This window comes from Pan paniscus, chromosome 8 (genome assembly GCF_029289425.2).
Source record: "Pan paniscus chromosome 8, NHGRI_mPanPan1-v2.0_pri, whole genome shotgun sequence".
Lineage (NCBI taxonomy): Eukaryota > Metazoa > Chordata > Mammalia > Primates > Hominidae > Pan > Pan paniscus.
Window position 1 is genome coordinate 82,983,536 of NC_073257.2, and position 14,867 is coordinate 82,998,402.

General features: G+C 39.4%; 1 protein-coding gene across 9 annotated transcripts in view; it reads left to right on the forward strand.

Moving 5' to 3' along the window:
• Nucleotides 1-14,867, forward strand: part of SGPL1 (sphingosine-1-phosphate lyase 1) — a 64,239-nt gene that overhangs the window by 17,187 nt on the left and 32,185 nt on the right. For 6 of the 9 annotated variants that reach the window (XM_034930754.3, XM_034930758.3, XM_034930756.3 and 3 more), the window contains one exon: nucleotides 11,448-11,613. The exons of 1 other annotated variant lie outside the window; for it this stretch is intronic. In XM_034930754.3, coding sequence (XP_034786645.1) covers nucleotides 11,448-11,613 — 166 coding nt within the window. Of the gene's footprint in view, nucleotides 1-2,258; nucleotides 2,419-11,447; nucleotides 11,614-14,867 lie in introns of those variants that run through there. 2 more of the 9 variants (XM_008968964.6, XM_055092946.2) reach the window with 2 other exon arrangements.

Sequence of the window (14,867 nt, forward strand, 5' to 3'; positions counted from 1 at the left end):
TTCCATGAGTGCACTTCTGATGACTTGGGAACATTTCATATGTGTGTTCTTTCTGTGGCCAAGATGGTTTTGTTATTTCAGGGATGGAAAGATGCTTTGCCTGAATACTCCCATGCTAAGTGTATAGCAGTTGGTGCTTGGGGAATGGTACCAACTGTACATGTCTGGCAAGGCCAGGCTAGAAGGGAAAATGTAGACTCTTAAGCTTTTTGAGACGAACTTCTCAGATACTGGATCTCTTGACTCACATAGTGGAATTTTGGGGGAAGTATGTGGTTTGCTTTTTGTCTCCTAAGAAATGATGATTCAGTTTCCTCAAACATTTCTCACAGTCACTACTGGTTGCTTGGAATGGCTGTCTGGTTTTGTTGCTCAGTTCTTACTTCTTTAATGACCCAAGAGGATTTTCCCTTTGGGGTTGTGATGTGTTTTTGATGATAAACTTTAATGCCTTTGGAGGCTATAAAGACAATAGTATTTTCTTACCTGTTTACTTTGCACTTTGAAGTTCTGTAGACTGTAATATGAAAGAAAATCAGATTAAATTAGCTTTGCTTTCTGGTTTTTCTTTTTCTGGTGGGGGGGCAGAAGTTGATAAGAATAAATATACTAACTGAGTCTCTTCTGTATTTTAACTTCACTCCCTAGGCTGAGGCTTAGTCCTTAGAGTAACATTTGAACTGGGTAGAACAGATTTTTCTTTTCCTCAACAGCCCATTCCTGCTATAAAGCTCAGATTTATGGTCCTTCTGGAAAAAGTATTGAGCGTTGAATAGTTCAGGAAAACAAATAACAAATTCTGTCTTCTTTGCAGGATTGTGGGGTAGAAGATTTTGATTTTGATTAGTATCTGGCCAAAGAATAAATATTAGGCAGGAACAATGAATTGATATCTAGTAGAGTGACATGACTGGGCCCTGACTTTTAACACTTCCCAGGAAAGCTTCGTGGATGTCTTTTCCCTGCTACGTGAATACCGGGTAGCCATTAAGTTGGGTGATTGGGTGTCAGTAATACGTTAAGTCAGCTACTGGGTCATCTTTTAATAAAAGAAAAGGATGGGGAAGAGAATGGATTCTTAAGCAGTGTTGCCTGTCAGAATCACCTGAGGGAGGTTTACAAAATACACATTCTGTACTCTGACCCTGTGGGTGGGGTATTCTGACCCAAGAAGATGATTCGTTCCAGGAATCATGCTTCTTGGATGATATTGATGTACCCCCACTGGCTTTATGGAAAGAATATTGAAGAAGAAGATAGATTTTCTTGGGGGCTGTGCCTCTAGTTTGAAACCAGGGAAGGCACATTTTGGTATTAGTCTGTGGCCTCAGTTTCTTCATCACTGAAATGAGATTGGACTATAGGTGGTCTCTAAGGTTCCTTCAGACAGTAGCATTTTATGATTTTGAAGACAACTTTTCTGAAGTACTTTTCAAACTAATTTCTTTCCGTCTTTCTTTTGTAAGCAAATAAGTAGTATGAGTGTAAGTCTCTAGCTCAGAGAAGAATGAAGTTTGCAGTTCGAGAAGGCCATGCAATAGCAGTTCACTTCCCCAAAATGCTCAGCCCTTGTAGGATGCCGTTAGGTCATCTGGAAGTTCTGTATGCCTTCACTGGGAGCGTAGTGAAGATGAGAGCCTTTCCTTTGGCTCTTGGAGTAAACTAGCTGACAGGACTTTGAGAACTGTTGGTCTCCTGATTTGTGCCACTGATAGTTTGGCTCTGGAAAACTAGGCAGTGGAAAAAACAATGCATTTTAAACCAGAAGATTTGAGTCCTGGCTCCGCTATTTCCGAGCTTTGTGACCTGTAGGCCTCAATGTCTTCATCTGTGAAGGACAGGTTCAGCTCTGATGGCCTATGATGTGATGAACCTTGTGAACTTGTAGGCAGAGTGCCACTGTGTGCAGAGTCCAGTTACAGATAACCAGCCATTCTCCTCTGCAGATTCAACCCACTGCCACTGTGTCTTGTTAAGCTTAAATAGGAGAGATGTGGGAGAGAGGAGGCAGAAACATCCTAGGATCTTGCAAAACAAAACTGTCAAAAGTATAGGCAATATCATAATTACTTTATTTGAATAAACATTGAGTTCCTGCTGTGTTGAAGATGCTGTTTTAGGCAGTGTAGGAGATAGAAGACTTATGTCCTCCTCCTTATTTGTATTCTTATCAGCACCTGGTACCATAGAGAGTTCATATATTAAAATTATTTGGTTGTTCTCCCTAACCAGAGTTGAATTCTTTCCTTCTAGGACAAATTAACTCATAATGCAATAGGCTAATGCAGTTTGGCCCTGAGTGACTCTTGAGAAATACCCTGAGTTGAGGCACACTGGAAACGTGGCACATTAGAAATGCCAAGAAGAGGCCGGGTGCGGTGGCTCATGCCTGTAATCCCAGCGCTTTGGGAGGCCAAGGTGGGTGGTTCACGAGGTCAGGAGATCGAGACCATCCTGGCTAACACGGTGAAACCCTGTCTCTACTAAAAATACAAAAAATTAGCTGGGAGTGGTGGCGGGCGCCTGTAGTCCCAGCTACTTGGGAGGCTGAGGCAGGAGAATGGCTTGAACCCGGGAGGTGGAGTTTGCAGTGAACCGAGATTGCGCCACTGCACTCCAGCCTGGGTGACAGAGCAAGACTCCGTCTCAAAAAAAAAAAAAAAAAAAAAAAAGAAATGCCAAGAAGACATTGTACAGGAGAATGAAGGGAAACTTTCTGTAGGGAAGTAGCTTTCCCAGAAACTTGACTCTATAATGAAGCTATAGAGATCAGTAAAATCATTAGTGCATTACTGTTTTGAACATTTCCTTGAGTGAATAACAGACTTACACTCAGGGCCCTAGGTCTCTGTTGTGGCCCAGCAAGCTGCATTCAGACAAGGAGGCAGTTTGAGAGGTATGAGTTGTTATGGAAGCCTGAGAAAACTGGTTGGTGTGCACTTCAGTTTTGACCATACAACCTTCACTCACTTAGCACTGTGCAGTAATCCACTGAGCAAAATTGCCACATTTTCCTTGGCAGGGAATCTGTGTGCCTGTGGCAGTTCAGAAATTATTTGTAGAGTGGGTCAGCCTGTCAGCAGGAATGTTTTTCTTTGATCTTCAGCCTGTTTTTCTTTAATGTGAGCAGAACAGTAAAGAGAGAATACATTGGAATATCTTGTTGGTTCCCCAGTTTGGCTTTACCTACAGCTCTTTGGTTTTCTTCTTTTAGGTCATACTTTTCCAATTAGTATGTAGGTATTTATGATGTTTTGAAGCCCTGAGCGATGGTTCCAATATCTTGTGGAATTCAGCTCTGAGTGTGAAGTCCTGACTTTGCCTCTTTCTATCAGTTTGACTGAGCAAGTCACTTAACCTTTCTTGACTTCAGTTTTCCCCATCTATAGTGTGATACTGCACACTGGTTTCTTTTCTTTTCTTTTTCCCCTTCCTTTCCTTTTCCTTTTTCTTTTCCTTCCCTCTCCCTCTCCCTCTCCTTCTCCCTTTGCCTTTCCCTTTCCCTTTCCCTTTCCTGAGATAGAGTCTCACTCTGCCACCCAAGTTGTATTGGAGTGCAGTAGCATGCTCATAGCTCAATGCAGCATCAAATGCCTGGGCTCAAGTGATCCTCTTGCCTTAGCCTGCCAAGTAGCTGGGACTACAGGAGTGTGCCACCATGCCTGCTGCTTTTTTGTTTGTTTGTTTTTTAAATTTTTTTGTAGGGATGGGATCTTGTTATGTTGCTCAGGCTGGTCTTGAACTCCTGGCCTCAGGGGATCCTCCTGCCTTAGCCTCCCGAAGTGCTGGGATTACAAGTACTTTATAGTGTGTAAATGGCCTGTACATTCTTAATCTAATAGCCTCATGAGGTTATAAAATACAAATAAAATAACATGAAAGCCATTTAGAGTTTTAAGGTGTATAATACCATGTATTCTCATTAATTAAATTTTAATAAATTTAAAAGATAAAATTATTTTTATAAAATAAATTTATTTTTAAAATTTTAATTACGTTAAAAAGTTAATGCTTTTTTTTTTTTTTTTTTTTTTTTTTGAGACAGAGTCTTGCTCTGTCACCCAGGGTGGAGTACAGTGGTGCGATCTTGGCTCACTGCAACCCCCGCCTCCCAGGTTCAAGCGATTCTCATGCTTCAGCCTCCTGGGTAGCTGGGACTACAGGTGTACGCCACCATGCCTGGCTAATTTTTCTATTTTTAGTAGAGACAGGGTTTCCCCATGTTAGCCAGGCTGGTCTCAAACTCCTGACCTCAGGTGATCGACCCACCTCGGCCTCCCAGAGTGCTGGGATTACAGGTGTGAGCCACCGTGCCTGGCCAAATTAAAAAGTTAATACTTTTTAAGTGCTTCACTCTTTCCTGTGCATGTTGTCTTGGCCTCTTTTTCTAAATTAGTTTTATTCCCTCTGTAATCAGAGGGTCACCAAATCTTTGAGTTTTAGAGGGAAGAGAAAGTTTTTAGTGAAACAAGTGGGTGAACTCTGATCCCTGTAAAATAGTGCCTTCATACAGTAGGCACTCCAAAAATAATTGTTGAATGACTGAAACTCTTAAACAGCAGTAGGCATATGTATAGCAGAGACAACATTACAGAGTAGAGCTCTTTCTAGGTTGGCATGGTAGATAGCTCTGAGGGACTACCTGAATGGAGATGCCATTGCTTTTGAATAAAACAAATATACATGGTGTCTTAGTCCATTTTCTGCTGTGATAGCGGAATACCACAGATTGGGTAATGATAAACAATAGAAGTTTATTTGGCTCATGGTTCTAGAGGCTGGGAAGTCCAAGAGCATGGCACTGATATCTGGTGAGGGCCTTCTTCTTGCTGAATAATAACATGTCAGAAGGGCAAGTGAGCACGCGAGCTAGAGGGGATGGGCCAAGATGTCATCCTTTATCAGGAGCCCACTCCCAAGATAATGGCATTAATATACTCATGAGGGCAGAACCCTCCTGATCTAAATCACCTCTTGAAGATCCCACCTCTCAACACTGTTACAATGGCAATTAAATTTCAACGTGAGTTTTAGGGGGGACATTCAAATCATAACAGGTAGTTAGCCCTGTTGAGTAATGGAGAAAGGATTGTATTAGTTCCAAGGAAAGATGCATCATCCAGTGTGGGTCTGGAAATATTTGCCAGATGGCTTTTCTCTTTTAGTAATATTCATTTGTGGAATGTTTCTTTAGGTATAAATTGGTGCTGAAGTAATTTAATAAGGAAAAAATATCACTGCCTAATTGGTATTTGGTCACGAGCAGTACCAGTTCTTAAGATTTTTTTGGAGGTAGCAAGGGGTGGATAGTGCTACTATTGGAAGTTTGCTTATGGAATCTTTTGCTCTCTTGAAGTGATTTGGAGATTAAAAAGAGTTTAGTATCATTGGGGATAGCTGTGGTCTACTGTCAGTTAGGAAGTAACTCATGACTAGATATCCTGGGCTTATTACTTCAGCTCATATTCCTGACCTAACAAAAATGTTAAGAGAATAAATCGTAAGTATAAAAAGCACTGAGATTGTGTAGAGTGGAAAATAACTTTAGTGTTAGCTCCCTCACTGTATTACACAACCACATTCTAAATTTAAGGAAGCCAGAAGTAAAATCACTCTGAAGCACTGCTTTTGAAACTGCAGATTATGATCCATTTAGAGGGACACAAAATCAGTTTAGTATATCAAGCATTAAAGAAGGAAGAAATAGAAATGTGAGTACATTACAAGTAATAAGGTGCTAAGTATTATTTTGGGAACTTTTGGTTTTATATGTTTCTGTTTCTACATGTATTAGATTGTGTTGTAAAATACATTTCTTTGGGACTGTATTTTACAACACAGTCTCATACACGTAGACTCTAATACACATATTGAAACAGTTTGAAATTCAGTGGTCTAACAAGTAGCATACCCCAAATTTACAATATTTGTAGCCTTCTGCTGTTGGGTACATTCATGAAAAGGTCTTGCACCCTTAAAGTGAAGGCTGAAAGAGTTTTATGTCATTGGGGCGAGTGGGCTACCAAGCTCCCATAAATTCTAGGAGCTGCCTTTTGTCTAACGATTAGGATTATTGAGTACTATTTTGATGCCTTTTGGGTATCATCTGAAATGTAATCATTGAATTGGAAATGGAATAAACAAGAGAAAGGCTAGTTTACTCATTATTTGACAATAGCTCTTTAAAGTAGTTAATATTATGAATATTCCTACTACTAAGGTTTATAAGAGTTTGTTTTTTTCTTTAATGTTATACTTTAAAAAGTATTATTCATTCACTGGGCAAATAATTTTTTTTTTCTAGAGGAATACCTTTCCAATTTTATAACAGTGAAGGAAGGAATGTTTTACTTATAGAAACTGTACTGAAACTACTGTTCTATTAAGCAAGGGTTGGAGATAAGCACCCCTGTCCCCCATCCCTGCCCAGGCACACACATATACAGATACAGCTTATTTTATGACTGTATTGTTCTTGTGTTTCTTCTTCTAGATAAAGACATAAAGATGAAATAATTTACCTGGAGTTGCACAGTAAGCTAGTGGCCTTCGTGGATGACCATTCATAGTTCATATATTTCCAGAGACACAATACATTGATAAAATTGAAATAAACAGAAGCCTAGGAATTATAAGTATATATTCAGAGATATATAGACAAAAAAGTACTGTTATAAGTAAAAAGACATAGTGGGAATAGTAATTATAATCACATTAACTTCTGTGCCATCTCTATCTAGATCAGGGGTGTCCAGTCTTTTGGCTGTCCTGGGCCACATTGGAAGAAGAATAATTGTCTTGGGCCACACATAAAATATACTAATGATAGCTGATGAGCTTAAAAAAAAATAAAAATTGCAAAAAAAAAAGTCTCATGATGTTTTAAGAAAGTTTACAAATTTGTTTTGGGCTACATTCAGAGCTGTCCTGGACTGCATGTTGGACAAGGTTGATCTAGATGTTTATCTGTAGTCATGACCTAACTATATAATTTTAGTATGTTATACATGGTACCATGTATCCAGGGTAGATCCTGCCAAGAACATAAATTGTGAAAAGAAAACTCTTGGGATGCTGCCGGATTGTAATGTGTTACTCCTCTGCCCATGAATACTGAAAATCAAGATTTGAAAGGGTACTGAATACTGAGTCAAAAGGCATGCGTTCCTAGACTTCACTTAATCACAAGCATGTCTGTATGAGCGTAGTCATGTCATTTCACTTTGGGGTCTCTGCTTGTAAAATGAAAATGTTAGACTTGATCTTCCAGGTTCCCTTCAGCTCTTACATTCTGTGCTTCCCAAGGGCTAGAGTATTGCATCAGGACCCAGCCTGGGGTTTGTGCTGTTTTCAAGGCCCTAAGGAACTGCATCATCCTTTAGTCCAAGGAGATAGGATACCTTACGCCACAGAGCCCAATAATTCAGTGAGCTGTGAGTGTTGTGAGTTGCATCTACATTGGGGACTGAGCCTAGGTTGTTTGTAGTAACACTAGGAGGACCTTAGAATGATGCCAGGAGATGTAATTTCTGTGATCAACTAGTTGACTACTCAAAAAGCTTGTCAGGACCCATCCAACTACAGTGTCATTCTGTCTTTGGTGTTAAAGAATTTAGATTTATCTCCTTTTAAAGGACCTCCTTTGAATTTAAGAATTGCCATTATCTTCATAAGAATCGAAACAAATACAAAGAAAATATATTCTTGCTGAATGTAATTTTTAAATGTTAGTGAGGAATGTCTTTATATCTTAATTTTAAGGCTTTTAAAAATTAGTTTGCATTTGCTGGTTCTTTGCTGTCACCCTAATACTGGTTATATTACTTTTTTGCTCAGTGCTGTGAATTGTTCATAATATCTATAGTCATCTTTTGACATTGGTAACTTCTGTTTTCTGGGTGAATTAGGAATTAGTATCACCAGAAGAAAAGCTAATCTGAATAATTGTTCTTTCATCATCTCGTTCATGCACAGTATTTAACCATCTGGTTTGACCACAACTTTCACACTAGACGAGTCTTTATAATGATAGAAATCATGACATACTTTTGATAATAGACTCCTCTGGTCTTTCCCAGGTTTTGGCTGGTATTGCCATTGCTTTGGATTGAGGTTGTTGATGCAACAGTGGGCTCTGGGGAATGGCCACCAAGAACTGTTGGGGAATTGCAGATAAACTGTCTCCATGGGTAGCCCTCCAGGGAACTTAATAGTTGTCTAATGTTAATTACCTTATACCACAGTCTAATTACTAAGAGTATTGTCTGAGTCCATTCAGGCTGCTATAACAAAATGCCATAAACGTGGTGGCATATAAACAAAAGTCCATTTCTCTCAGTTCTGGAGGCCAGGAAGCCCAAGAGCAAGGCAACAGCAGATATGGTGCCTGATGAGGCCCACTTCCTGGAAGGTGGCCTTCGTAAAAGTGGTTCATAGAAAATGTCTTCTCACTGTATCTTCACATGGTAGAAGGGGCAAATTTGCTCTCTGGGGGTCTCTTTTATAAAGTCACTAATCTTATTCACGAGGCCTCTGCCTTCATGATCTAATGACCCCCCAAAGGCTCCCTCTTCCTCCTACCATCAGCTTGAGGGTTAGATTTCAACATATGAATTTTTGGGGGATGTAAACATTCAGTCCATTGCAGGTATAAATGTTTTCAACAAGCATTTGTTGAGTATCTGTCCTTTTTCTAAGCTTTCATGTTCCTACTAGAACACTGGATGTGGATATCCAATAGGAATATATTTAAGTCAGTATCATTATCTTTTTCTCAAAACATCTTCTACCTTTTTTACTTTCCCTTCCTCTTCTAGTCTTACCATAGTTAATAGTGATATTAACTGTTAACATCATATTTAACCAGTCTGTCGAACTTGAACTTGAAAATTTTGAATGATCTATACCCACACCCGACAAAATTACTCACATACTTAAAAATCCATGCCTTTTGTTTTGTTTTATTGCTGTTGTTTGTAATTTACTTATTTTTACCTGATACTGTGTTCTGGAAATTTTTCTACGTAGTTCATGTAGATCTGTCTTCTTCTTAATGTTTCATGGTATGGGTACATAAAATGCACGTATTATAGTTTATTTAACCATTCTTCTGTGGGTGGACATTTACATTATTTTTTCCCTTTTGTTATTACAGAGAATACTGAAATGAATATCCTTGAACATGTTTATTTGTATACATGTGCAAAGTATGTGGATGCCAAAAAGTGAGATTGCTAGGTCAAAACGAATATGCGTTTAAAATGTTGATAGATACCAACAAATTGCTTTACAAAAGTTCCTATCAGTTTGTATATCAGTTTTTCTAAGTCCTTTTTAAACATGGACTGGATTTAGCCCGTTCTTGCATTGTTGTTAAGAAATACCTGAGTCTGGGTAATTTATAAAGAAAAGAGGGTTAATTGGCTCATGGTTCTCTGCATATTTGTACAAACATGGCTTCAACATCTGCTTCCGGTGAGACCTCAGGAAGCTTACAATCATGGCGGAAGGCAAAACTTGAGCAGGCACGTCACATGGCAAGAGTGAGAGCAAGAAAGAGAGGGGGGAGGTCCTAGGCTTATAAACAACCGGATCTCACCTGAACTAACTGAGCAAGAACTCATTTATCACCAAGGGGATGGTACTAAACCATTCATGAAAGATGCACCCCCGTGATCCAGTCACCTCCCACCAGACCTCATCTCCAATATCGGGAATCACATTTCAACATGAGATTTGGAGGATAGGCATCCAAACCATATCATGGACCTAGCATACTTCTCCCAGCCTCATGTCTCTGATTTAAGTGTTCACTCATTTACTTGGGCACTGTTACTTGGGCACTGTCAGCCCCTGTCCATGTTTGTATTCAGTATAAATTGTGTGCCGGGCACTCTGCCACATGTTGGGGATTTAGCACTGGATGAGACAGAAATGGTCCCTGCCATCATGTAGCTTACACTTTGCCACATAGAACTTTTGCCATATGCAGACTCTTTTTATGCATTTGCAGCTACTATCCTCTCTTTCTGGTATGACTTTTTTCCTTTTAACTTTTCTACCTAGAGAATTTTCTTTCATCCTTTTAACCAGCTTAAATTTTGCCCTCCGTCATTATCTTTATCCCTTCAGAGTTAGATAGTCCTTCCTCAGTGCTCCATCTTGGCACTCATATGCTTTTTGTGGCTATTCCCCTGAGAAGTTTTCGTGATTTGTTTGTATATGTATGTGCCTGTGTGTGTGTGTGTGTGTGGACACACATCTACCTCTTGCATATTAGATTGTAAACTCAGTATAGACTTGGAACTATGATATGTACCTGAACACTTCCCCAGCTTACTGCCTTCAACCCTGGAGATGCTTAATCAATGTTGATTAAGTGAATGAATAGTAAACTATAAAACGACCTTAGTTTGTACAGGGCATTGTAGGGGATTGTAGATATGAATAGAACTGGTCTGTCTTCAAGGACTTAACCATATAGTCAGGGAGATAAGAAACAGATGAGTAGACTGCAAGGCAGGTTGTGATAAGCTCTGTATAGGACTTATCAAAAATGAGTACTGGAGGAGAATTTAAAGGGAGAGAGGAATTCTCGTGAATGAGATAATCCGGTAAGTTTACAGAGGACAGGTTTTTTCTTGCTCGTACCAGGTGTTGTGAGGAATACACATGATGGTAAGATATGGTTGCTGACTGAGCGATTATAGTCAAGTAAGGCCTTAGAGCAGGCATTGGTAAATTGTGGCCTGCGAGCCAAATCTGGCTCTTGCCTGCTTTTATATGGTCCTTGTGCTAAGAATGATTTTTACATTTTAAAAATTGTTAAAGAATATTTTATGAACATGAAAATTATATGAAATTCAAATTTTGGTGTCCGTAATTACATTGTGTTGGAACACAGCCATGTTCCTTTGTTTACACACTAACTGACTATATTTGTACTCCAGCAGCAGAGATGAGTAGTTGTAAAGGAGAATGTTTGCTTTGCAACACTTAAAATATAAAACAATTTAGTATCAAGCTCATTACAGAACCAGTTTGCTGACTACTGGGGTAGAGAATAGGAAAGATTCAAATAGAGAAGAGAAATGACATTCATATTGGGGGTATTAGTGTGAGTTAAGAGAGTGGGACAGTGATTCTAGCAGTCATATAGAAATTTTAGGGCTGAAGTGACAATCTAGCTTAACCCTCTTACTGTATAAAATAGGCACAAGATTGAAAATAGTCTCAAAGTCCACTAGCTGTTAAGTGGCAGTGGAGTGCTGCTGGAGTGACTGGTACAGAAGCCTTGAGGGCTGTAGATGATAATAAGATTATTGCTGAAGAAGGGCAAGATCCGGAATGACCTTGCCCTTGAAAAATGAGAGTTGAAGTACAAACTAAGAACAGACTTTTTTTCTCTCTCTAAATGTAATGTTTTTATTTTTCACTTGTATTTCTAGAAGGCCTTTGAGCCCTACTTAGAGATTTTGGAAGTATACTCCACAAAAGCCAAGAATTACGTAAATGGGCATTGCACCAAGTATGAGCCCTGGCAGCTAATTGCATGGAGTGTCGTGTGGACCCTGCTGATAGTCTGGGGATATGAGTTTGTCTTCCAGCCAGAGAGTAAGTATGCTGTCTCCTCTGTAAAGGTATAGTGGTGTATCACTAGCCTCAAACTAATTGCTGAGAGATAGGACTAATTTATTGCCTTTTGGTTGTTTTTTTGTTTGTTTGTTTTTGAGACGGAGTCTCCATCTGTTGCTAGGCTGGAGTGCACTGGCCTGATCTTGGCTCACTGCAACCTCTGCCTCCCAGGTTCAAGTGATTCTCCTACCTCGGCCTCCCGAGTAGCTGGGACTACAGGCACACGCCACCACGCCCAGCTAATTTTTGTATTTTTAGTGGAGATGGGGTTTCACCATGTTGGCCAGGATGGTCTTGATCTCTTGACCTCGTGATCCGCCCACCTCGGCCTCCCAAAGTGCTGGGATTACAGGCGTGAGCCACCGTGCCCGGCCCTGGTTTGGTTCTTATTTTTAAAATCTGTTTAAATGTAAAGCAGTACTTTCTCTTCTGATTGGTCAAGTTATAACAGGACTCTTGTATAACTAATACTCCTTACATTGATTTTTTTTGGATTTGTAGTTCACGTAAAAACACCTCAGAATTAGTCATTGTAAGGATCCACAGAAATCTCAGTATGGCTTAAACCTTTGGTACCAGTTTCTTCCCTAGGACATAATTATGTCACCTGGAGTTCCCAGAGCAGGAATTTATTGCTTTCATTTTGTGCTATCCTTTTCAGTAAAGATTAGGTGAAATTGGAACAGCACTTATATGGTGACCATTTGAGTGCTTGTTATGTGCCAGGCACTGCCATCAGGCTGTGGGGATATCTGCACAAGTAGTACAGGATCTCTCTCCTCTTGGAGTTGAACTGGTATCAGGGGATCGTATACTTTGAGCTTCCTAGAAGTAACTCAGTGCCAGATCAACATGGGGAAGAAGAGGCCACTTCTCAGGGTGCAGAAGATGAGCAGTCTCAGTGATCTGCTTCTGAATCTTCCACCTTTGCTTAGGATTAAGCCCCTCTCCTGCCCACCCACCTTTTTCCCGCCTAGAAACCTGGTTGCGTGTTACCTTCTTATGAGTTATTTTCCTCTGCAGTCTGTGCTTGGTGAGTGTTGTTAGTACCTAAACACAAGTAGTGGATTTGGTGCTGGATGTTCTATAACACTCCCCTGCACCCTTTCCCCACTCTTAGTAGGGTATGGGAGTTAACTTCCTTGGGATAAGAAAACAGTAACATTGAAGATAATCATTAGCTGTTTCTCATTTGCTTGAAATTTCCCCACCACTTTGCTTCCCTGATAACACCTGTTAAAAAGGGCTCTTTAATGTGTTTTTTCTGCTTTTCTTCTGTTGTTCAAGGAAAGTCAATTTAGAAGCCAGATTCCATTTTTATCTCTTTACCCTGCAAATAGCTTCTTAGCCGTTTATGGCGCAGTAAACATTGCAAAACCTGACAACCAAGAAGCAAGTTCCAACTGCTTAGAGTTTTTAAATTAAAGTGGAAATGAGACCTGACTCTCCTGTGTAAATCTGTAGCTCACTCCAGCTTTAAAAACCTTGTCCTCAGTTGCTGCTCCTAGTCCTTGCAAGATTTTCTGATAAACTCTAAGAAATTAGACTGGCCAGCCCTTCCGCTGCATCTGCTCAATGGTTTGGATATGGATGTAGCTCGTGTCCTTCTGCTCTTGCTTATTCCTTTCCTAGGAAGTATTCAATTCAGTGAGTAAGGGGCCCATTTCAGAGGATTCTGAGGGGTAGCAAGAAATGTACTTTCTTTTTATTTTTTAACTTTTCATTAAAAAAAAAATCAGTCTCTGCTTATCCTTCTATTATAATAAAATATATACAACATAAAATTTACCACTTTAACCATTTTTAAGTGTACAGTTAGTCCTGTGGCAGTAAGTACATTCACATTATTGTACAGGCATCACTATTACCAGAACTTTTTCATCACCCCACTGGAACTCCATTTTAATAAACATCAAATAATAACTGCCCATTACTCTCTCCCCCATCCCCTGGAAACCACCATTTATTGTATCGCCTTGTTTTACAAATGTACTACAATTCAAAGGTGGTATTTATGAAATAAGGCTAAGCTTAGAGATCTGAGATTTATATTTTACTTGCTATGATTAATATTAACTTTAGGTATTCTTTTTAAAACAAATTTTAAAATTAATTGGCAAATAAACATTGTTTATATTTATCATGTACAACATATGTTTTGAAATATCATTGTGAAATGGGTAAATTGAGCTAATTAACATGCATTACCTCCCATAGTTTTCTTTTTTTGTGGTTAGGTATTTACTTGTGTTTTCAGTTCTGCAGCTCACTATGCCATACATTTTGCTTAGCTAATAGTAGAGACACAGCCATCTTAGGTTCTGATACTTATCTGCTTTTAGTGGTCAAAAAGGAATATGCTGGCCTCTGAGAGGCCAATTTTCCGTGAGAAAATTGTTAGTCGTAGTATACTGATGAGATATGCCATCTAAATCCTTGTGGGCTGAACTCCAAGCCATTTGAGGTTTTTTTTTTTGTTTTTTGTTTTTTGTTTTTGAGACGGAGTCTCACTCTGTCACACAGGCTGGAGTTCAGTGGCATGATCTTGGCTCACTGCAACCTCTGCCTCCCGGGTTCAAGCAATTCTCCCTGCCTCAGCCTCATGAGTAGCTGGGATTATAGGTGCCCACTACCACGCCTGCCTAATTTTTGTATTTTTAGTAGAGATAGGGTTTCGCCATGTTGGCCAGGCTGGTTTTGAACTCCTGACCTCAGGTGATCCGCCCGCCTCAACCTCCCAAAGTGCTGAGATTACAGGCCTGAGCCACCATGCCCAGCTGAGTTATTTTGTTTCTAAAGATATAAAACAAAAGCGGTACATATTCACTATGGAAAAGTTGGACAATATGGATATATAATAAGAACAAAATTAAAATCTTACTACTGAAGGATACCACTATTGTATTTCTCTGTTTCTATATCTGAATCCAGTTTGAACCATACAAAATGTAATTTTGTAAAAAAAAAATCGTCAAATGTTGACAATTTTATACAATTTAGCACATACACACACAGCACACTTTCATTTGGTAATTTCCAACTTGAATTTTAGACACAGATAAGAATGTCTTCCCTCCAGAGATCAGGGATAATTTTGATAGAATATTCATTTTTTTTTTTAGCACTTGCTCACTTGCCATGTGTTGCTGAACAATCAAGTTATTTTTAGTTACACTGCACTAAAGGAGTCTGAAGTCTGAACTAGTGATGAATTTTGCTGATCTTCCAACACT